Source organism: Melozone crissalis, unplaced genomic scaffold (genome assembly GCF_028551555.1).
Source record: "Melozone crissalis strain CALT ecotype California unplaced genomic scaffold, PUWL_Pcris_2 ptg000064l_1, whole genome shotgun sequence".
Lineage (NCBI taxonomy): Eukaryota > Metazoa > Chordata > Aves > Passeriformes > Passerellidae > Melozone > Melozone crissalis.
The window spans coordinates 124474-144846 of NW_026535842.1; the positions used below are offsets into that span (position 1 = coordinate 124474).

General features: G+C 55.2%; 4 protein-coding genes across 4 annotated transcripts; 2 read left to right on the forward strand and 2 right to left on the reverse strand.

Moving 5' to 3' along the window:
* The first annotated feature begins 89 nt into the window (after nucleotides 1-89).
* Nucleotides 90-2792, forward strand: IL1B (interleukin 1 beta). The gene is given in 6 exon segments (XM_054289146.1): nucleotides 90-100; nucleotides 762-947; nucleotides 1006-1352; nucleotides 1456-1626; nucleotides 1736-1881; nucleotides 2041-2792. Coding segments are annotated over 6 exon segments (1074 nt in total). The 3' UTR covers nucleotides 2254-2792.
* A 19-nt stretch (nucleotides 2793-2811) lies between these two features.
* Nucleotides 2812-9387, reverse strand: LOC128945452 (cytoskeleton-associated protein 2-like). Its single transcript, XM_054289223.1, has 8 exons — nucleotides 9321-9387; nucleotides 7994-8060; nucleotides 6037-6215; nucleotides 5462-5654; nucleotides 4566-4721; nucleotides 4172-4235; nucleotides 3437-3584; nucleotides 2812-3347 (listed from the first exon to the last, which is right to left on the reverse strand). The coding sequence occupies exons 3-8, from the start codon at nucleotides 6147-6149 to the stop codon at nucleotides 3104-3106; spliced, it is 918 nt and encodes a 305-aa protein (XP_054145198.1). The 5' UTR covers nucleotides 6150-6215; nucleotides 7994-8060; nucleotides 9321-9387; the 3' UTR covers nucleotides 2812-3103.
* A 2224-nt stretch (nucleotides 9388-11611) lies between these two features.
* LOC128945397 (cytoskeleton-associated protein 2-like) lies at nucleotides 11612-14884 on the forward strand. Its single transcript, XM_054289148.1, has 6 exons — nucleotides 11612-11933; nucleotides 12316-12508; nucleotides 13249-13404; nucleotides 13735-13798; nucleotides 14386-14533; nucleotides 14623-14884. Exons 1-6 carry the CDS (start codon nucleotides 11821-11823, stop codon nucleotides 14882-14884), a joined length of 936 nt encoding a protein of 311 aa, XP_054145123.1. The 5' UTR covers nucleotides 11612-11820.
* Nucleotides 14885-15000: 116 nt separating this feature from the next.
* Nucleotides 15001-20132, reverse strand: LOC128945451 (cytosolic purine 5'-nucleotidase-like). The gene is made up of 18 exons (XM_054289221.1): nucleotides 20044-20132; nucleotides 19533-19606; nucleotides 19330-19447; nucleotides 19156-19251; nucleotides 18979-19070; nucleotides 18831-18888; nucleotides 18624-18717; nucleotides 18459-18512; nucleotides 18274-18357; nucleotides 18078-18119; nucleotides 17511-17618; nucleotides 17293-17359; nucleotides 17039-17209; nucleotides 16814-16865; nucleotides 16671-16731; nucleotides 16373-16549; nucleotides 16157-16258; nucleotides 15001-16056 (listed from the first exon to the last, which is right to left on the reverse strand). Exons 1-18 carry the CDS (start codon nucleotides 20130-20132, stop codon nucleotides 16009-16011), a joined length of 1587 nt encoding a protein of 528 aa, XP_054145196.1. The 3' UTR covers nucleotides 15001-16008.
* Nucleotides 20133-20373: the final 241 nt, after the last annotated feature.

Sequence of the window (20373 nt, forward strand, 5' to 3'; positions counted from 1 at the left end):
TGTTCTGAAGCCTCAGCTCTGCCTGCAGACCAGCAGACACAGCTGCACTCTTCTTCCTCCCCCGTGCCGCTCCTGGGAGCAGTGGCGGCATGAGTGCGGTGTGAGTGCGACCCGTCAGTTCTCCCCACCCGAGCTGATTTTTAATAAAGGCATTAAAAAGGAGAAAGATCTCCTTCCCTATTTATTTCAGCAGGGTCCTGCACCCACTGGTGTTGGGGCAGTGCGGACAAGAGGGGTGACATAGGAGGCACAGCTGGCCATGGTACCAGGAGTCTGGGCAGTACGGGAGGAAGCTGTGGGGAAATGGTGGAGAGGCAGCGCTTGCATCACCAGCCACGTCCGGGACACCCACAGTCCCCGGCCCTGACAGTGACAGTGTTGTCACAGCTGGGCTGGTGCTGGGACTGGGGTCGGAGCTGGCTCTGAGTGATTCCAACTCCCTGCTGTGTCAACCAAATGGCAGATTGGCACATGGTCACAGGCCCCACACATCAACGCCAAACACCCCTCTGCTCTCTGCCCCACACACCAGCCCTGGAGCATCCTTCTGCTGTGCCCCACAACCCAGCTCTGGCTCATCCCCAGCTCTGACCCATATCTGGTCCTGGAGTATCTCCTGCTCTGCTCCACGCTCTGTCTCCCCACTGCACTGCTTGGGGGCAACCAGCCCCCCCCAGCCCTCCAGTCTCAACAGAGTGATTGGGCAAAACCAGGCGTTGCGAAACCTGGAAATCCCACTCTGACGGTGCTTCCTTCTACAGGCTCTTGAAAACCAGCCACGCTGACGCAGGGCTCAGCAGCCAAGCAGCACTGCAGGCAGGACAGGCAGGAGCAGGCAAGCAAGTGCCTCAGAAGTTTGCAGGTGCTGTGAAGTCTCAGCCCAGGACTCTGCAGTTAGTGGCAGCAATGGCATTCGTGCCTGACTTGGACACGCTGGAGAGCAGCAGGTAAGAATAGACATGCCAGAGAGGACTTTGGGGATGTGAGGCTGCATTCCTGACCCTGACTTCACCACGTCCCTTTGCCTTTCAGCCTGAATGAGGAGACGTTGTATGGCCCCAGCTGTCTGTGCCCGCAGAAGGTAAGGCTGTGGTGGTGGGAGTGGTGGGGTCCGTGTTGTATGGAAGCCAGGCTCTCACCCTACATCCCCTTTCTTCCCTAGAAGACCCGGCTGAACTTGGAGGGGACATCGCCTGGGGTGGGCATCCAGGTGACAGTGACAAAAGGACCCCTTTCCAGGACCTTTCGCCAGGCTGCCGTCCTGGTGGTGGCTGTGACCAAGCTCTTGAAGCAGCCAGCACGCAAGGACTTTGCAGACAGTGACCTTGGCAGCTTCTTGGATGATATTTTCGGTATGAGGGTGATGTCAGGGCTGGCACCCCAGCCAGAGGGTATTGTTGGGGGACATTCTTGGACCTGAGAGCAGCATCCTCCTGACTGTCTCTCTCCCCACAGAGCCTGTCTCCTTCCAGTGCATCAAGAGCAGTTATACCAGGGCACCCGTTTTCCGCTACACTCGCTCCCAGTCCTTCGACATCCTGGACATTGACCACAAGTGCTTCGTACTGGAGTCACCCACCCAGCTGGTGGCCCTGCACCTGCAGGGACCCTCTGCTGGACAGAAAGGTGAGAGCATATGGTCCCATGCCAATGTCCCTGTCCCCAAACCCTGGACCACCCAGAAGCCACTCCACAAGCCCAGGAGCACCCCTTTACCTGTCCCTTCTCTCTGCAGTGAAGCTCAACATTGCTCTGTACCGTCCCCGGTCATCGCAGGGCGCTCCAGGCTCTGGGAGGGTGCCGGTGGCCTTGGGCATCAAGGGCTACCAGCTCTACATGTCATGTGTGATGAGTGGCACCAAGCCCGTGCTGCAGCTGGAGGTGAGCAAGGGGTCCCAGCAGTCTGTCCTCTGTGGGGCTGGGGGCTCCATTCCACCTTTGTCTTGGTTCAGGGCAAATTTTGGAGAGAACTTTTAATTTTTAACTCATAAAGTCAACCTATGGACAACCTTGACCACCATTTCACCCCTCTGGCTGTAGGAAGCTGACATCAGGAGGGATATTGAGAGCGTGGAGCTGACCCGCTTCATCTTCTACCGCCTGGACAGCCCAGCTGAGGGGACCACACGCTTCGAGTCGGCCGCCTTCCCCGGCTGGTTCGTCTGCACATCCCTGCAGCCCCGCCAGCCCGTGGGCATCACCAACACCCCAGACCAGGTGAACATCGCTACCTACGAGCTGAGCGGGCGCTGAAGACCCTGCACCAACCCAACCCAACCGGCAGTCACCGGTTTTCAGGCTGTATGTACTAAGTACAACCCCTGGGACACAACCTCCCTCCTCATCTATTTCATGTGAAATAGCAGCTCTAGGCCCCATGGGCTCGAGCCATCCCAGTCTCTATATTTGTATTTATTTATTTATTGTGTCTTCCCATTGCTTTGGTACTTACTTGTTGTACCCCTTATTTATTTTTGCTTTTAACTTGTATGTGGATGGAGGTGGAAATAAAAAGTTTTCTAGGACAGCATAGCTCAGCTCATTACTCATGGGGGATGCAGTTACGGATGGGAAAATCCTTCTGCTTTGGCTGCTTTTTGGGTGAAAATCCAGGGCATGGGGGGCCACCCCACAGCCCAGGGACCACCCTGACCCATGCAGGACCCTCCACCACTCTGTCTCCGTGCCCGCACCACAGCTGGGAGGTGACAGAGGTGGGCATCCCATAGTGGATCCCTGTCAGCTGCCTGAAACTGTCACCTCTGCCCCAGCTATGGCCAGCAAATGGCAAGGTGGGCCACAGTGCAGCAGGACAACGAGTAGCGTGGCATTACAAGGTGTGGCATGATAGCACATAGTACCATGTGGGGCACTATATAATACAATGTCACATCACACCATGTCTTATCATGTGGTCAAACAATGGTGGTTGACCACATTGGTGGTTTGGTGGTAGTGACCACAGCATCCCAGAAATCTCATTTCCAGTCAAACGACCACAGATAGATACTTATTCTGTGCCAAACCCACGCCCCTACATCTGAGGGGCCGCAAGAGCAGTCAGGGGAATGCGTACAAGGCAGTCTGCTCCTGCTGGGAACCCTCAGGGGCTCCTGGGCGGATATGAACTCAAGCCCTCCAGCTCTGTCACTTCTGGCAAAGCCTTGTTTTTCCTGAAGAAGAAGAGAGTGTCCTCCTCAGCAGCCAGGATTTCACTGAGGGATGACACCACAGGGTCATGGTCCTTTAGCATCTCTGGGTAGCGACTGCGAGCCCTCTCAGTCCGCAGGGAGCGCCGCACAGGGGTTAGGAATTTAAATTCTCTGTGTTCTGGCAATTCCCTTCCTCTGTGGAGAGAAGAGCCTCAGGTAAACCCTGCAGAGGACCACGGGCATGCAAGGGTGTGTGCTGCCCAGAGCAGGAGGTTCAGCCTTACCTGGTTGCTGATGTAACCTGTAACTTGACTGAGGGGGGGAGGGAGGTCATGTGCCTCCCCACCAGGCCTGGAGTTGATGCTACAGGGTGCCTCTCAGCGGGACATGGTGTGGTAGGTTCCCGAGGAGTGGCTTCTTCTTCCTTTGCTCCTGGCAGAAAAAGGAAAAGCGTTGTTGTTATATTTCTAGAGTCCCATACCTTCCTTTGGTGTTTTCTTATGGCTGTAAAACTTCACAGCACAGACTCCTTCTTCTGCATGTGGTTCCTTCTTAGTCAGGGCTCCTTCCAGGCTCTCCCTGACTGCCCAACCCACCCCTTTTATCCCAGCTACCTTCACTAGCCACAGCTGCAGCCCAATGAAGGACACTGCAGCTGCAGGCCATCAAGATCAACTGGGACCTACTGGGGCAAGGCCTACAGACAGATATTGAAGTACAATACAGATATTTTACTGGGACTCAAAGGCCACCTCTACTATAGAAAAGGGCAGCACAGTTACAGCACTGGCTAGGGGTTACACCTCGGCACTCTGGACAGGGGCAGAGGCTTGCAGGGCCAGGACCCTCCCTGGCTCAGGCAGAAGAACAGTGTCCCATTTTCAGATCAGGATTCCAGAGTTTCACAACACTCCTTAAGAGGGACACGAGGTGCTGGGACAGACTGTAAACCGTGTTGCCTCCAGGCTGGCAACACCAGGGAGTGCCCATGCTCATCAACCCCACAATGCTCAGGTTACCTTCCAGTTTTTGGCCTGCATCCTTCAAAATATTGAGAGCAGTTTCTCGGAGATCTTCAACTGGCTGCAGGAAAAGCAGAACACGGGTCAGGGCAGGTCTGGCATGGGAATGGAGACCAGAGTTAGAGGTGAATGGGAGGAAAGGCTTTTGCCGCTCAGCCTATGCTGAGGATAGGAAGAGGCTGCAGTATTCCCCTTTGCCCAGTGGCTGGATCCATCAGCACCCAGCACAGCTGGCCAGGTGCCCACCCAGCATGGGCACATCCTGCAGCATGGAAGGGACTGGCAGCTCTAAAAGACTTTTTCACCAGTGACTAATGCTGCTAAATGCATTCCAAAACCCGGCCCCTGGATCTTGTGGAACCCTTCCAGAGCAGAGGCAGGGAACACTCACCTCAGCCCCAGCGCTGACTGCTTCTCTGTACAGCTGCAACACATCAAAGGGGCCACTCCGGGCCAGCAGCTTTGCCTGGCAGATCCAGAATTTGGCAAATTTCTCTGCCTGGGGCACAAGGGACAGCACTGTTGAGATCTCCTCTGCATGGACACCCTGCAAGGAGAAGGGTAAGGGTCTGAAGAAAGGTGTCCATGGCATGGACGAGTGTGTGCACCAGGAGGAAGCAGACCGTGCCTGACCACAGCTCACAGCACTCTCCAGGAGGAGGCCCTCAAAAGTCTGGCTTTGCAAATCTCCTATCCCTCCCTTGGATAATTTGGTCTAGTATTCCAGAGGGGTGTCAAAGGAGAGAATCCAGTGCTGGCATAACTGGGGCCAGTAAACCCTGGAGCAGGGCTAGTGGTCAGTGTTGGTCTGGTCTCTCCCTTCTCCCAGTCAGCTCACTATTGTATTCATATTGCTGTTATTGTATTTCTGGAGTCCCGTACCTTATGAGCAGTTCTTCCCAGCAGTGTTGTTCCTGCTGCTTCGCCAGGGCTCCTCCAAGGTTCTCCCTGACCAGAAAGCCCAGCCCCTTTTATCCCAGTTATCTTCATTCGCTACAGCTGCAGCCCAATTAAGTACATCACAGCTGGAGCTCATTTAGAACAACTAGGATTGGGGCACAGCCACTTACACAATACATACATTTTACAAGGACTCCTACTACAGCTCACTGCCTGCCTTTGGCCTACCCATAACTTCAGGAGCACTTGTATTTTCCTATGTTTCCCCTCTTGCCACTGAACACTTGTTCCCAACCCCTCTTAGCTACTGGAGGGAAATGGCCCTCGTCCCCTGGCAGGCTTTAGGAGAGGAGAAGCTCATTTAAGCAGCTCCTTCCCTATTCTCACCTCCTCAATGAGCTGCAGGCACTCAGTTAATACGCTGTTTGCCTGGGCTCGGAAGTGCTGCTCTGGATTGTCTTGTTTCTCGGTTGGCTTGCCCTTTCTGCAGGATGGTATCACCGCCTGCTTCATCAGCAACCTCATCGGCGGCCGCTTGTACGTCCTGCCTTTGGCTGCCAACCACTCCTCCAGCTGTTTCCTGCCCAAAGACAGAGAAATCACAGTTACCACAGCAGACAGTAGCTTAGCAAGAGCTGGCTGTTTTTCCTCGGAGTCTTCCTTTAGCCAACTTCAGCTGCTTAAAAAGAATCAGTATATCTATCTCAGAAACACACCTGAGCTCTAGGATTGGGAGAGGAAATCACACTCAAGCCGAAGCCTTGAGGCTGGAGCAGGAGAGTGGCCACACACTCTCCTTGCACTCACTGAAGTGGTGGGAGAGAAACCCAGGGTGCCACCCAACATTAACCCCAACCCCTTCTTTTTCAGGCCATCAACCCCCCCACAAGCTTTTGCTCATAAAAGACTTTGGACTCCATTTCCAGCAGGATGGTGCTGGCTCACTCAGAGCTGCCCCTTACCTGCGCTCATCTGTAGCTGCTGGAGTCCTTGGAACAGGCCGAGCGTGCATGCCACTTGCCTTTGGCAGCTCTGGTTTAAGCTGCAAAGGCTGGTTACTTGTATTTTGTGACATGCTTCTTTATTTTCGCAAGGCTTTCCTGTATTTATTCAGAGCTGGGTCTTCTTTAGTCTGGTGGTTCTATAAAAGAGACACACAAAACTCAGGATGAAAACCTTCCAAACATTCCTCCTTCCCACAACCAAGTTCCCAAGGCATCACAGTAAGACAAAACCTTGGACTCTCAATTCAGTTGCCTGAGCCCCTCAGATCACCAACTCTCAGTCCATCACCACCCTTCAGATAATCAATTCTCAGTTCATCAAGAGGAGAGGAGTCCTTCTTGTGCCGTAGGCTTCCCCTGGAAACACAGTTGAAACTTTGTGTGTTACCATGTCACTTGTGGCACTGCCCGGAGAACATCTGCCATCCTGACATCTTCCGTCCATGTCCAGTGCTCTCACCACTGCACACGAACCAGAGCTGCTTCTAGGGTTTTCCTTTTAAGGGTGCTTTGTCCAGTTCCAAAAAGAGCACAGTCTCTCCCCTTTGGGACACCTGTCCCCCCCCAGATTTCACCCTCTGGGGCCGAGGGGTCTCAACACTGAACTCTCTTGGCTCTGAGCCATTGCCTCCCCCTGGATGCAGTCTCTGTGTCACAGGAAACATGATTCTGTCCATGGCTATACAAGAAAAGTCCAGCCAAATGCCACTCCATCATCTCCTGCCACCTAGAATTCTTCTCAACTTCTCTTGGACATCTTTCACTTGCACAAACTTGCATCACACTTGCCCATTTCCTGCTATTCATCCCTATCTCTCTTCTCATTTAGGAGGAGGATCAGCATTTGTAAGGTTTCAGTCATCCAAGAAAAGGGTTAAAAATCTCAAGCTCTGCCTGTCCAGAACTCCCACGCGGCCCTGCCAAGCGCACCCTCCCCTTCTCCTTCTCAGCCGACCTGCTATCAAATTCCAGGGTGGCACAGGCACCTGCTCTCCCTGTCTCTCTCTCCTGGGTGGGGATGGCTGCCCGATGACTCTCCAACCATCCTCCACCCTTCCATCCTGCAAGGGCCTCTTCACCTCCCCTCTCTGTCCGAGGCCCTACCTCACCCGGCCGCACGGCTTCCCCTCCTGCGCCCGGCCCGCAGCTGGGCAGGGCAGCTCTGAACCCTTCCCTGACCGGAACCAAAGAGAGCTTTCCTGGGAGTCCTCTGCTTCTGACCTCCGTGTTCTCACAGGCCTTTCCATGTCCTCAGTGGCCACTGGGAGAGTTATGCCTCTCTCTGTTCAGAGGATATGTGATTACCACATGGCAAAGCAGCTGTCAACAGAACAATAACACAACAGCCACCGGGACACGGGCAAAGGAGCAGTCTCCCAAACTGAAACTCCTGACTAAGCTAAACTCCTTTGCTAAATAGCTGACAATGAGTCAAACTAGCTGTTTTTCAACCTGTGGTATGTCCCCCATTTGGAGTCAGGATCTCATGACCCTGACTTGGGGATGTGGTTTTCAAAGTTTTCTGAATTGCAGCCAGGATGAAAAATTGTTATGACTAAAGTACGTTCTCTTGTGACCCTATTAAGCAGTGATCCTGAGTGAGACCTTTTGAGCTCTCTTGGACTGCTGTGGGCTGTGACCAGCATCTCCTGCTGAGTGAGGCTTCTCAGAGCCAGCAAACTCTCACGTTTGCTGTACTTGGAGGAACATTTGTGTTCTGGTTTCAGATTGATTGGTTTTAGATTTTAGCTTGCTTTTTCTCTATGTGCTTTAACCATCCAGTAAGTAAAGTTAAGCTTGACAATGAATTTTGTTGTGCTTTCACTTTAATATTAAACCTGCTTTGGCCTTTGCCAGTCATTCTTTAAGCAACCACTCACTTAAAGCATGAAAGATTCAAAAGCTTCCTACTTACATGCTTGAGTTTGGAGACCAGTTCTGAGGGTGGGTTTCGATGATAAATCCTGTTCTTTCAAACGGGTCTGTAAAAGTCCAACAAGTTATCAGGTTATTTAACAAATTATCAGGCTATTTATCAGCCATAAAAAAAGCAGAGGAATTAAGTATCTAACCCACTGCTGGTTGTCTGAGACGCAGGAGCTTAGGAGCAGCTTTTAGAAATCAAAAACCTATCAAGGAGTACTACCACATACTATTAATTTTCTTTTGTGTGGCATCAGAAACGCAAGCCATTAACATCCAAGGTTGTCACAAAACTTTTATGGACAACAAAACTGACCAAAATAATTCCTTGTTGAAGATTGCCATGCAAGATATTTTCAATTACCATCTGTATGGCAGATTATCTTTGTCAAGTGGGCAGTTTGCTTTATCTCTCTCTTTGAGTGACCACAATCACACCTCCCTGGGAGGGGACATCTGCGGATAACAGACTATTGAATGCCACTGCATGACTGTAAGAACTATAACATCCCATTGGGAGATGTGAGACCAGAGGGAGGAGCCAAGCATTGCTATCCACATATAATTCAGAAGTTTTTGAATCACCAGCACGGCTTTCTCCCCAGGATTCCCCAGAGGAACAGCTGCTGTCTCTTCTTCCCCTGGATCTTCAGAGGAAGAACACATCCTTCTCTACAGATCCCCTTGCTCCAACAGAACCAGCCCTGACACTGCAGGAGGGCTGCAGCCACAATTCCAATGGGACTGCTACCAACACCCTGACCCACAGCGTGTCAGGTTGGGTTCTGACTCTGTCAGTGTTGTTCTAGTGTACTGCACTGTTTATTTTATCCTTTTTTTTCGTATTAAAGAACTGTTATTTTCTGCTCCCACATTTTTGCCTGAGAGCCCCTTAATTTAAACTTTATAGCAATTCGGAGGGATGGGGAGGGTTTACATTCTCCATTTCAGGGGAGGCTCCTGCCTTCCTTAGCAGGCACCTGTCTTTCCAAACCAAGACATTCCTGCAGGCAGTGGTCTGGCAGGACCGGGTTTGGAGGCTCCCAGACTGCCAGAGCCAGGAGCTGAGATGAGAAAGTTTCAGTGTTTCATAAAATATGCAGAAGAGATACCATCAGCCATTGGGAAACGCCAGCACTCAAACCATTCCTTTGCTCCTGCTGCCAGTAACGACAGACTGGTGCCAGGGTAGAGCCCAGACAGGAGCTGGTTCTTTGTACACAGGCCAGAGAAGGTAGACACTGGTCAGTGGGGAGAGCCAGCTATACCTCAGACCTTTACATATCATCTCATCCAAGCCCAACATCCTCCTAACTTACTTGGCACTTGTGCATTTCAGCCTTTCCTTGGCTACTTGGCAGTTCTGCAGCTGGCTCCTCCGTTAGCTGCAAAGAGATGGCAGGAAATGCATTGCACACAGGACAGTCTCAGTATTTAAAGAACTCATGACATTGGATTTCTGTTACTCTCAAACACTACATTGCACACCTCCCTGCCTGGGGAGCCTGGCAATGCTGTTCCCAGAAACTCCCTTGCACATTATATTGCCCAGAGGCTCGTTGCCACTTAAGCTTCCTGACCTTCACAGTGTGAAGCCACTCAACCCCTCAGCTGGGCAGGGCTCAGTTTGCAGAAGGAAAGGCTTCCACTGAGCCCAAGAGCAGCACGACCCTCCAGCACACTCCCACTCCTCCCAGACCGCGTCCCTGGGCCCGTTTCGTGGGCACCTGCCGCGGATTCACACATCGTTACTCACACCGCCCGCCCTCAGCAGCTTCCCACCGGCCCATCTGTGCCACTTCTGTGCTCCCACAGAACTCGGGCCTCTCCACAAGGTACCCGCCCCACGGGGTCCGCAGCTCCGCCGCACCGCAGGTCCGGCTAGCTCCGTTCTCCTCCGCCCCCACGGCCCCTGGGCCACCCGCACCCCCAGCACCGGGACCCCTCAGACCCCGCTCCCGCCCCTCAGACCCCGCTCCGAGAGTCGCTCACCCGAGGCTCGCTCACCCGAGGCTCACTCACCCGCCGCTCCCGCCGAACCGCCGCCGGCACTCCCGACAACCTTCGCGCTGCCGTTATTAGCCACCGCCTTCTTCAAAGCGACCAATGAGGAGAGCCAAGCGCCGGCCGTGGCTCTGTGATTGGCTGGGCGGGGCGTTGCCCGCGGTGACAGATGCCGCGCCGTGACAGGCCGTGTCGTGCCGTCCCGAGCCGGGCCACGCCCTGCTGTTAGCAACGGGACACGCGCCCGGGACTAAAGGGATTTCAGCATTTATTATCATTTAAAATAAGGCCTAAAGCATGATGGCCTGTGGGCCGAGCAGGAACGTTCCCGTGGGGGATGCTGCAGTGCTGGCGCTGGATTTGTTTGAGCAGCGATGTCCCCGATGTTCCAGGTGGAGCGGCACGGATTCACTGGGTCAGATGCCCCTTTTTATCCTGTTTTCTGTCCGTTTGGATTGGTTTCTGTTTGGATCCTTCATTTGCAGGAAGGTTTAAGGCACTTGATTGGCCATTACAGTTCAGTCTAGGCTGGCTCGTGGTGCACTTTACTGAGGTGTGTTATGGCACGGTGAGTACCGTATTTCTTACAACTGCCCTTTTAACCCCTTGTTCAATATAATAACCAAACAAACAGTACATGCTTAACAATCTATCAACTATTTTGCACAGTTTCTAACCTATTTTTGACAGCACCACGGCACGGTGTGTGATGCTATGCCACATCTGGCCATGCTGAAATAAACAGGGCAAGGAGATTTCTTCTCCTTTTTAATGCCTGTATTAAAAAGTGATCAGCTCGGGACTGGGCAGCTCGGACGGGGCTGCAGTGCGGTGAAAGAGGTCAGAGCTCTGCCCTGCCCAGCTGTCTGCTGCTGGGTGGGGGAGAGGAGAGCCGCGCGGCCTGGGGGAGGTGCCCTGACCCTGAGGGGCCCAAGGGTGGAGGAATGGAAGGAATGGAGGAGCACGAGAGGTGGAGGTGTTCTACCCGGCCCCCCCCTCGGGAGACGGAGAGAGAGAAGGCAGCCTGTGCTTGTTACCTTGAAATTCCAGCTGCGGAGAAGGACTGGGGGAGGGAAATTGCCGCGAGGTGTCCAGCCGAGTGTAAGTGCTTTTAACCCTTTTGTGGATAAGAAAACTTAGCAGAGCATTACCCTTCCCTTGGAGAAGATATGAATTTAGAGGATGAAGAAGGAACTGAGTAAAGGAGAGGAAGGTCTGAGCAAGAGAGAGAAAGAAGAGCCCCAGGGGGTGGAAAGGGTGATGGAGTAGCATGTGCTGGACGCTTTTTGTATAGCTATGGACTTTTTCCGTGCGCTGCAGACACTCTATTCAAGGGGGCCTCCGAACCAGGAGGAGTGCAGTGTGGATACCCCTCGGCCCCAGGGGGTGCTAAAAATATGGGGGGGGACAGATGTCCCAAAGGGGAGAGACTCTGCCTTTTGGAGTGGGACAATGCATCCTTAAAAGACAACCCTCGAGACAGCTTGGTTCCAAGTTCGGTGATGAGAGCACTGAACATGGAAAGGAAGAAGATACCATGGCTACAAGAAGGACTCCTCTCCTCTTGATGAACTGAGAATTGATTATCTGAAGGGTGGTGATGGACTGAGAGTTGGTGATCTGAGGGGCTCAGGCAACTGAATTGAGAGTCCAAGGTTTTGTCTTACTGTGATGCCTTGGGAACTTGGTTGTGGGAAGGAGGAATGTTTGGAAGGTTTTCATCCTGAGTTTTGTGTGTCTCTTTTATAGAACCACCAGACTAAAGAAGACCCAGCTCTGAATAAATACAGGAAAGCCTTGCGAAAATAAAGAAGCATGTCACAAAATACAAGTAACCAGCCTTTGCAGCTTAAACCAGAGCTGCCAAAGGCAAGTGGCATGCACGCTCGGCCTGTTCCAAGGACTCCAGCAGCTACAGATGAGCGCAGGTAAGGGGCAGCTCTGAGTGAGCCAGCACCATCCTGCTGGAAATGGAGTCCAAAGTCTTTTATGAGCAAAAGCTTGTGGGGGGGTTGATGGCCTGAAAAAGAAGGGGTTGGGGTTAATGTTGGGTGGCACCCTGGGTTTCTCTCCCACCACTTCAGTGAGTGCAAGGAGAGTGTGTGGCCACTCTCCTGCTCCAGCCTCAAGGCTTCGGCTTGAGTGTGATTTCCTCTCCCAATCCTAGAGCTCAGGTGTGTTTCTGAGATAGATATACTGATTCTTTTTAAGCAGCTGAAGTTGGCTAAAGGAAGACTCCGAGGAAAAACAGCCAGCTCTTGCTAAGCTACTGTCTGCTGTGGTAACTGTGATTTCTCTGTCTTTGGGCAGGAAACAGCTGGAGGAGTGGTTGGCAGCCAAAGGCAGGACGTACAAGCGGCCGCCGATGAGGTTGCTGATGAAGCAGGCGGTGATACCATCCTGCAGAAAGGGCAAGCCAACCGAGAAACAAGACAATCCAGAGCAGCACTTCCGAGCCCAGGCAAACAGCGTATTAACTGAGTGCCTGCAGCTCATTGAGGAGGTGAGAATAGGGAAGGAGCTGCTTAAATGAGCTTCTCCTCTCCTAAAGCCTGCCAGGGGACGAGGGCCATTTCCCTCCAGTAGCTAAGAGGGGTTGGGAACAAGTGTTCAGTGGCAAGAGGGGAAACATAGGAAAATACAAGTGCTCCTGAAGTTATGGGTAGGCCAAAGGCAGGCAGTGAGCTGTAGTAGGAGTCCTTGTAAAATGTATGTATTGTGTAAGTGGCTGTGCCCCAATCCTAGTTGTTCTAAATGAGCTCCAGCTGTGATGTACTTAATTGGGCTGCAGCTGTAGCGAATGAAGATAACTGGGATAAAAGGGGCTGGGCTTTCTGGTCAGGGAGAACCTTGGAGGAGCCCTGGCGAAGCAGCAGGAACAACACTGCTGGGAAGAACTGCTCATAAGGTACGGGACTCCAGAAATACAATAACAGCAATATGAATACAATAGTGAGCTGACTGGGAGAAGGGAGAGACCAGACCAACACTGACCACTAGCCCTGCTCCAGGGTTTACTGGCCCCAGTTATGCCAGCACTGGATTCTCTCCTTTGACACCCCTCTGGAATACTAGACCAAATTATCCAAGGGAGGGATAGGAGATTTGCAAAGCCAGACTTTTGAGGGCCTCCTCCTGGAGAGTGCTGTGAGCTGTGGTCAGGCACGGTCTGCTTCCTCCTGGTGCACACACTCGTCCATGCCATGGACACCTTTCTTCAGACCCTTACCCTTCTCCTTGCAGGGTGTCCATGCAGAGGAGATCTCAACAGTGCTGTCCCTTGTGCCCCAGGCAGAGAAATTTGCCAAATTCTGGATCTGCCAGGCAAAGCTGCTGGCCCGGAGTGGCCCCTTTGATGTGTTGCAGCTGTACAGAGAAGCAGTCAGCGCTGGGGCTGAGGTGAATGTTCCCTGCCTCTGCTCTGGAAGGGTTCCACAAGATCCAGGGGCCGGGTTTTGGAATGCATTTAGCAGCATTAGTCACTGGTGAAAAAGTCTTTTAGAGCTGCCAGTCCCTTCCATGCTGCAGGATGTGCCCATGCTGGGTGGGCACCTGGCCAGCTGTGCTGGGTGCTGATGGATCCAGCCACTGGGCAAAGGGGAATACTGCAGCCTCTTCCTATCCTCAGCACAGGCTGAGCGGCAAAAGCCTTTCCTCCCATTCACCTCTAACTCTGGTCTCCATTCCCATGCCAGACCTGCCCTGACCCGTGTTCTGCTTTTCCTGCAGCCAGTTGAAGATCTCCGAGAAACTGCTCTCAATATTTTGAAGGATGCAGGCCAAAAACTGGAAGGTAACCTGAGCATTGTGGGGTTGATGAGCATGGGCACTCCCTGGTGTTGCCAGCCTGGAGGCAACACGGTTTACAGTCTGTCCCAGCACCTCGTGTCCCTCTTAAGGAGTGTTGTGAAACTCTGGAATCCTGATCTGAAAATGGGACACTGTTCTTCTGCCTGAGCCAGGGAGGGTCCTGGCCCTGCAAGCCTCTGCCCCTGTCCAGAGTGCCGAGGTGTAACCCCTAGCCAGTGCTGTAACTGTGCTGCCCTTTTCTATAGTAGAGGTGGCCTTTGAGTCCCAGTAAAATATCTGTATTGTACTTCAATATCTGTCTGTAGGCCTTGCCCCAGTAGGTCCCAGTTGATCTTGATGGCCTGCAGCTGCAGTGTCCTTCATTGGGCTGCAGCTGTGGCTAGTGAAGGTAGCTGGGATAAAAGGGGTGGGTTGGGCAGTCAGGGAGAGCCTGGAAGGAGCCCTGACTAAGAAGGAACAACATGCAGAAGAAGGAGTCTGTGCTGTGAAGTTTTACAGCCATAAGAAAACACCAAAGGAAGGTATGGGACTCTAGAAATATAACAACAACGCTTTTCCTTTTTCTGCCAGGAGCAAAGGAAGAAGAAGCCACTCCTCGGGAACCTACCACACCATGTCCTGCTGAGAGGCACCCTGTAGCATCAACTCCAGGCCTGGTGGGGAGGCACATGACCTCCCTCCCCCCCTCAGTCAAGTTACAGGTTACATCAGCAACCAGGTAAGGCTGAACCTCCTGCTCTGGGCAGCACACACCCTTGCATGCCCGTGGTCCTCTGCAGGGTTTACCTGAGGCTCTTCTCTCCATAGAGGAAGGGAATTCCGGGATCACCCAGAATTTAAATTCCTAACCCCTGTGCGGCGCTCCCTGCGGATTGAGAGGGCTCGCAGTCGCTACCCAGAGATGCTAAAGGACCATGACCCTGTGGTGTCATCCCTCAGTGAAATCCTGGCTGCTGAGGAGGACACTCTCTTCTTCTTCCGGAAAAACAAGGCTTTGCCAGAAGTGACAGAGCTGGAGGGCTTGAGTTCCTATCCACGCAAGAGCCCCCGAGGGTTTGCATCAAAATAACTATCAAGTTTTTAAATTTTGTTTTAAAAATGTGTTAAAATAATAAATGTTTTAAATTTTGTTTTAAAATGTTTTTAAATAACAAATGCATATTTATTAAACTTTGCAGAGGAGATGTGTGTGCCTACACTTGGAGCAGGCAGCAGCACAAGGTACCAGGCAAGAGACTGGCAAGGGGATAGGCAGGTGCTGGGAACAGTGACCACCCTGCAGCTGTGGAAGGTGGGGGAGCCCTGCTGTCACCCCCCCCCAGTGCCAGCAGGCAGTGCTCCCGGCCCCATCACGCTCTTCTCCTGCTCTCTCCCAACCCCAGCCTTGGCTCAGCACCTCCATTGAGCCAGGGATGCTGGCAGAAGCCTCACAGCAGTTATGGCACGGGGTGGCTCCGCTCTGTGCAGTGCTGCTGGCCTGGCCCCTCTGCAGAGCTGGGGATAGCTCGGGGCTGCCACCTTCTCCCTAGAGGCTTGCGCTTGCCCCAGCTGCTGGACAAGGACTGGCGGACTGCCCTTTGTCCCCAGCTCTCAGGGGCAGGGACAAAACAGTTTTCTTTTAAAACCAACTTTATGTCTCTGCAGTGCCAGGAGTTTTGAGGGCGTTTTATAAATAGAAAAGGGTAGAGAGAAGAAAAGAGGAACAGCGGGTGCACGGGGTTCCCCTGGAGCAGGTGTCACCTGCAGAGCCCCACCCATCCACCCAGCACTGCGGTGCTCATGGCCAGGCCCAGAGGCTAAAGGGGCAGGGGGCTTTCGGTGCTGGGAGCCCAACTGCTGCAGTGGGGCTGCCAGGGATGCTGCAGCAGTGGCACTGCCCGTTCACCCTGGTGCTGGATGCCCCCAGGCTGGCAATGAGCTGGTGGGAGAGGAATGAGTTCAAGGGGCACCAGGCAGATATGAATTAAACGGGCAGGAGCTAGCAGACTTGAGGGGGGGGAGCCTCTCCTGGCTCTGGGCACAGTCAGGAGAAGGTCCCAACTGCCCAGGGACAGGGGACAGAGGTGACAGGGACCAGGAGTCAGGGCCACCAGCCATCCTGTGTGGCCACCAGAGGTGGCAGCTGGCCATGAGTGCAGGTGGTCCAGGGCCACTGAACGTCCTCCCGTGGGCAGCATGGCAGTTGGGGTGTGCTCAGGCTTCTCCATCATCTTCCTCCTCCCCACTGGAGTCCTGGGGGACCTGAGGCAGTGCAGAAGGGGCTCAGTGGGCACAGGAACCCCAAGGGCGTCAGCGTGGCAGGATGCCTGCGTCCTTCTGCCCCTGTGCTCCTGCCACCCACCTGCTGGTGAGGGTCACCATGCTGGGCCAGCCAGGGAGGAAGGGCAGTGCCGGCATCCCCCGAGTCCCGGTGAGAGTGCTCCACTGTTGACTCATGAGCCATCTGCGGGGAGGGACAAGGCTCACAGAGAGAGGCTGGCACCAGCCCCATGCCCGCTCAGGCAGGGAGGGAAACTGAGGCACAGTGGGTGACCAGCAGGGCCTGAGGGCTGCCTACCAGGACAGGGGGAGCCCGGAAGAGGTAGCTGAAGGGGTAATAGAGGAAGTTGATGAAGGAGGCAGCGTAGAGGTCTGCGTAGCGCATCAGCTGGTTGGCAAAGAGCGTCTGACGCGAGCCACAGCGGAACAGGCTGCCCATCTTCCCATAGCACATGTCCATCTCATGTGTGACTTTCTGTGGGTGCAGCAGGAGGGTCAGGGCAGCCAGCAGCTCCTGGGGGGCCCTCCACAGCGGAATTTGTGGCAGGGGGGTGAGCTAAGCTGTGTGCCAGCAGGCACAGTGCCCTGGTTGTCACCTGGATCCGGCGCTTGATGGAGCTGATGTCTGGGCGCTCACTGCTGCCACTGTCCAAGTGCCTGCAATGGAACAGACCCAGCTAAGGGCTCACCTGGAGGGTGTGCTCCCACCCCTGCCTGTCTCCCACCCCAACCAACTCACTGGTACAGCTCGGCCAGGAAGAGATCCAGGCTCCGCAGCTCCTCAAACAGCTCTGCAAGGGCAACAGGGCCAGCTCAGTGCAGGGGCATCACCCACTGCCCAGCACGACCAACAGAGCGTCCGGGCATGGCCCACTGAGGCAGTTTGGCCATCCAGGGGTGTAGGAGGCTCCAGACACCTCCCCTTGCATGGTAAAGTCAGTGTCCCCAGCCCAGCACTGCTCACCACTCTTCTCTGTCCAGACCTGCAGCTCTCGGGCCAGCTCGGGCACCACCAGGAAGGTGCGCCAGCCCTGCCGCTTCTTGGATTTCAGGATGTCCCCAAAGATGTGGTCCCCCATGTAGAGGATGTCCTTGCCCTTCACACCCAGGAGGTCACACACCACATCTGAGGAGCCTGTGACAGCCAGGGGTCAGGGTGGGGGTGGGCATGTCCCCCTTGCTGCCCGCAGAGCCTAGAGAGCCCAGCTGGGTGCTTACCACCAGAGTACACAGCACAGTGTTGCAGGGGGCCCGTGTACGTCCCAATGCGCAGCTTCCCCGTGTCCTACAGGACAAGAGCACCCCAGGATGGGGACACTGTCACCTCTGCCTGCTTGGTGGCCAACCGGCTGTGAACCCACCTTGCTGTGCCCACAGGAGCCCCCTCAGGGCCCAATCAGTGCCCACCCCTCCTGCAGCAGGGGAGAGGCGCCCACCGTGTCCACTTGGCGCAGGACAGTGCCCTCAGCAAAGAAAAGGGGCTTGCGGGTGTCCACCACAATCAGGTCGAAGTAAGACCTCCAGGGCCGCCGTGGGACATCGGCCTGTGGACGGGGAGGGGGTCACAGCAGGGTGCTGATGGCACCCTGTGCCCCCCACCTGTGGCTGGGGCTCTCTCCACGGAGAGCAGCAGGCACAGCTTTCCCAGGCACTGTGCTGGGGGAGGCTGTGAGAAGATCAGAGAAAAGAATGATCAACAGCTCTTATCTTCACTTGCTGCACCTCCTGTTGTGAACATGTGGAATGTGCTGTGGAGATTTGTATAACAAGGGGTGATTTCTTAACTGGCCTGCAGTGATGGTGTTTGGATTCAATCTGGAAAAAGCCATATCAGACTGTCTGGACTGTCTGAAAGGTGATGGGTTTTCTCACAGTATAATACAGTATAGTATAAGAAAGTGATTGATCAGCCTTCTGGAATCATGGAGTCAATGCTAATTATTACCCTGTTCAGGGGCCTGCTGCTACAATACCCAGGCAGCCCACAATGGGGACAGACTCACCTTGTCCTCATTGCTGAAGTCAAACAGGTAGGACATGATGGCCTGCAAGGACATCTGGCATCATCACTGTTGCCCCCAGGCAAGGCAGACCCTGCCTGTGCTTCAGCACAGCCCCTCTGCCTCCCCCATGCAGGGCAGGGGGGACCGTGCAGGGCAGTTATCCACACAGGTGGGGGACAGGGACACCCCTACTCACGTCAGTGTAGGTGTAGTCACTGTTGGTGGCCAGGAAGACCTTCCCCACCTCCTTCATGCGACTCAGCAGCAGCGGCACACGGGGCTAGTGAGGGGCAAGTCAGTGAGGGGGAGCGTGGGGGTGGCACGAGGAACTGACTGAGGGGGGCAGATTGAAGAGGGGTTCCTAGGGTCTGTACAACTCACATCCTTCACCACATATTTCTCCAGGTTCTCCAGCGTCTTCTCCTTGAGGCAGCCCTGCAGGAGGAATGGGGTGGGGCTGGCCAAAAGCTCCCAGAGGGTGCGTGGTTGGAAAACCCCAGCACTGCCAGCACCCACCAGCCCAAGCCCCCTGCCCCCTGCACCCACCGAGAGGTGGACGTGGTCCATGGCCTCGCGCACATCCTGGAACATGCTGCGGAAGGACATGAAGAGGTTCCCGTGCTTGTAGCCAGTGTCACAGCTGCAACAGGCAGGAAGGGAATGTGAAAGGGCTGCCCTGCTAAGGGAAGCTCTCCCCAAGATCGACACCTGTCTGATCCAACACCAAGCCCCCGCCCACCACCTCCCTCTTACTTGACATATCTGGAGCAGTTGGTGAAGAAGTCCACGAGGCAGGCATAGAGGTGGGCCTCTGTGAGGGAGGGGGCCGTGAGAAGGGGTGCAGGGCGGGGCAGCACCCCAGGGTGGTGGGAGGGCCAGGACAATGGGGGCTCTCACTCACCTGTGAGGTTGAAGAGGGTGTTGAGGATGTGGAAGCGCTTCATGTCATCCCGCTGGATGAACTTGTTGGGGTAATAGTGCAGGATTTCGGCTCTGGGGAGGGAGCATGGAGCTGCACTCCACCCTGGGAGACTTCCAATGTCCTCCTGCCCCAGGGGTGGTGAATTCCCAGACTCACCCCTTGAGGAAACGGAAGCCATGGGCACAGACCAGCAGGTTCCCGTGGGAATCCACCTTCAGCAGGTTCCCGTACAGGGCATCGAACACCAGCCCCCTGCACCATACAGCTGTCAGTGCTGGGGGGCTGCCTTGCCCTCCCCTCCCGTCCCTGGGACCCCCTCCACAAACTGACCGGGTGGGGAAGGTGGGGTCATATTTGTAGGCCAGGATCTCAGGAGGGTACCCGATGGCAACAAGGTGCTCCAGCAGCAGAGCGAAGGCCAGCTCCTCATAGTCAGGGGACTTGTACACTGCAGGTGGGAAGGGGGATGTGGGCAGGGGCTGGGGGAATCCCACCACTGCCCCACCCTACCTTAGGGTCCCCACAAAACGCACTGGCCAAGGTGTAGTCCATGTCAAAGCCAAAGCACTTGATCTTCTCCAGCGCCAGGCTCCGGTTGACGAAGATCCTGGGGGAGACCACGGGGAGAGTTATGGGGTGAGGAGAGGTTTAGGGCTGGGGGTGGCACAGAGGAAGAGATGGGGTCGTGTTTCCCTATCCCAGTGCCTGGTCAGTGCTCTCTGGGACGGTTGTGCGCTCATCCCGGCCCAGGGCCCCCACAGCAAGTTATTGGAGCAGAAAAACGGGCTGTGGAGCTGGAAACGGAGCTGGAGGAGGGAGGGGGAACAGTAAGCCCCCGTTCGGAGCTGTTCCCACCCCAGCATGTCGACATGGCAACCAGGGCCTCTGCCCCCTCCCGCTGCGGCAAGGGTCCCGTACCTGAGGCCCGGGGCCCTTGCTCGGGGTCCCGCTCCCCTCCCCACCTGTCCTCCCGCAGCCCTCGCCCCGCATCCCCGCTGCTGCTGCCCCCGGGCGCTCGCAGTGCCCCCGCGGTCCCCAGCCCACCGGTGCTGGCAGTCCCTCCGCAGGGCTCGGGGGTCGCCCTGCCCGGGGCCCCGGGCCGCCGCCGGGCCCCGCTGACCCTCGCTGCCCATCGCCACCGGCTCCGCCGCCGCCTCGAGCCGCCGCCGCTTTAACGGGGGGCCCTGCAGAAACGCCCTCCCGGCCCCGCCTCGGGCGGCACGGCCGGCACGGGGCCGAGGCACCCCGCGGCCGTGACCCCCGGCCGGGGCAGCCGTTCCCCCGTGCTCCCCCCGGGCTACGGACACCCCTTCCCGTCTGTGCCCCTCACACGGGGAGCGCTCCCCGCGCCCCCTCACCGGGGCTCGCTGCCCC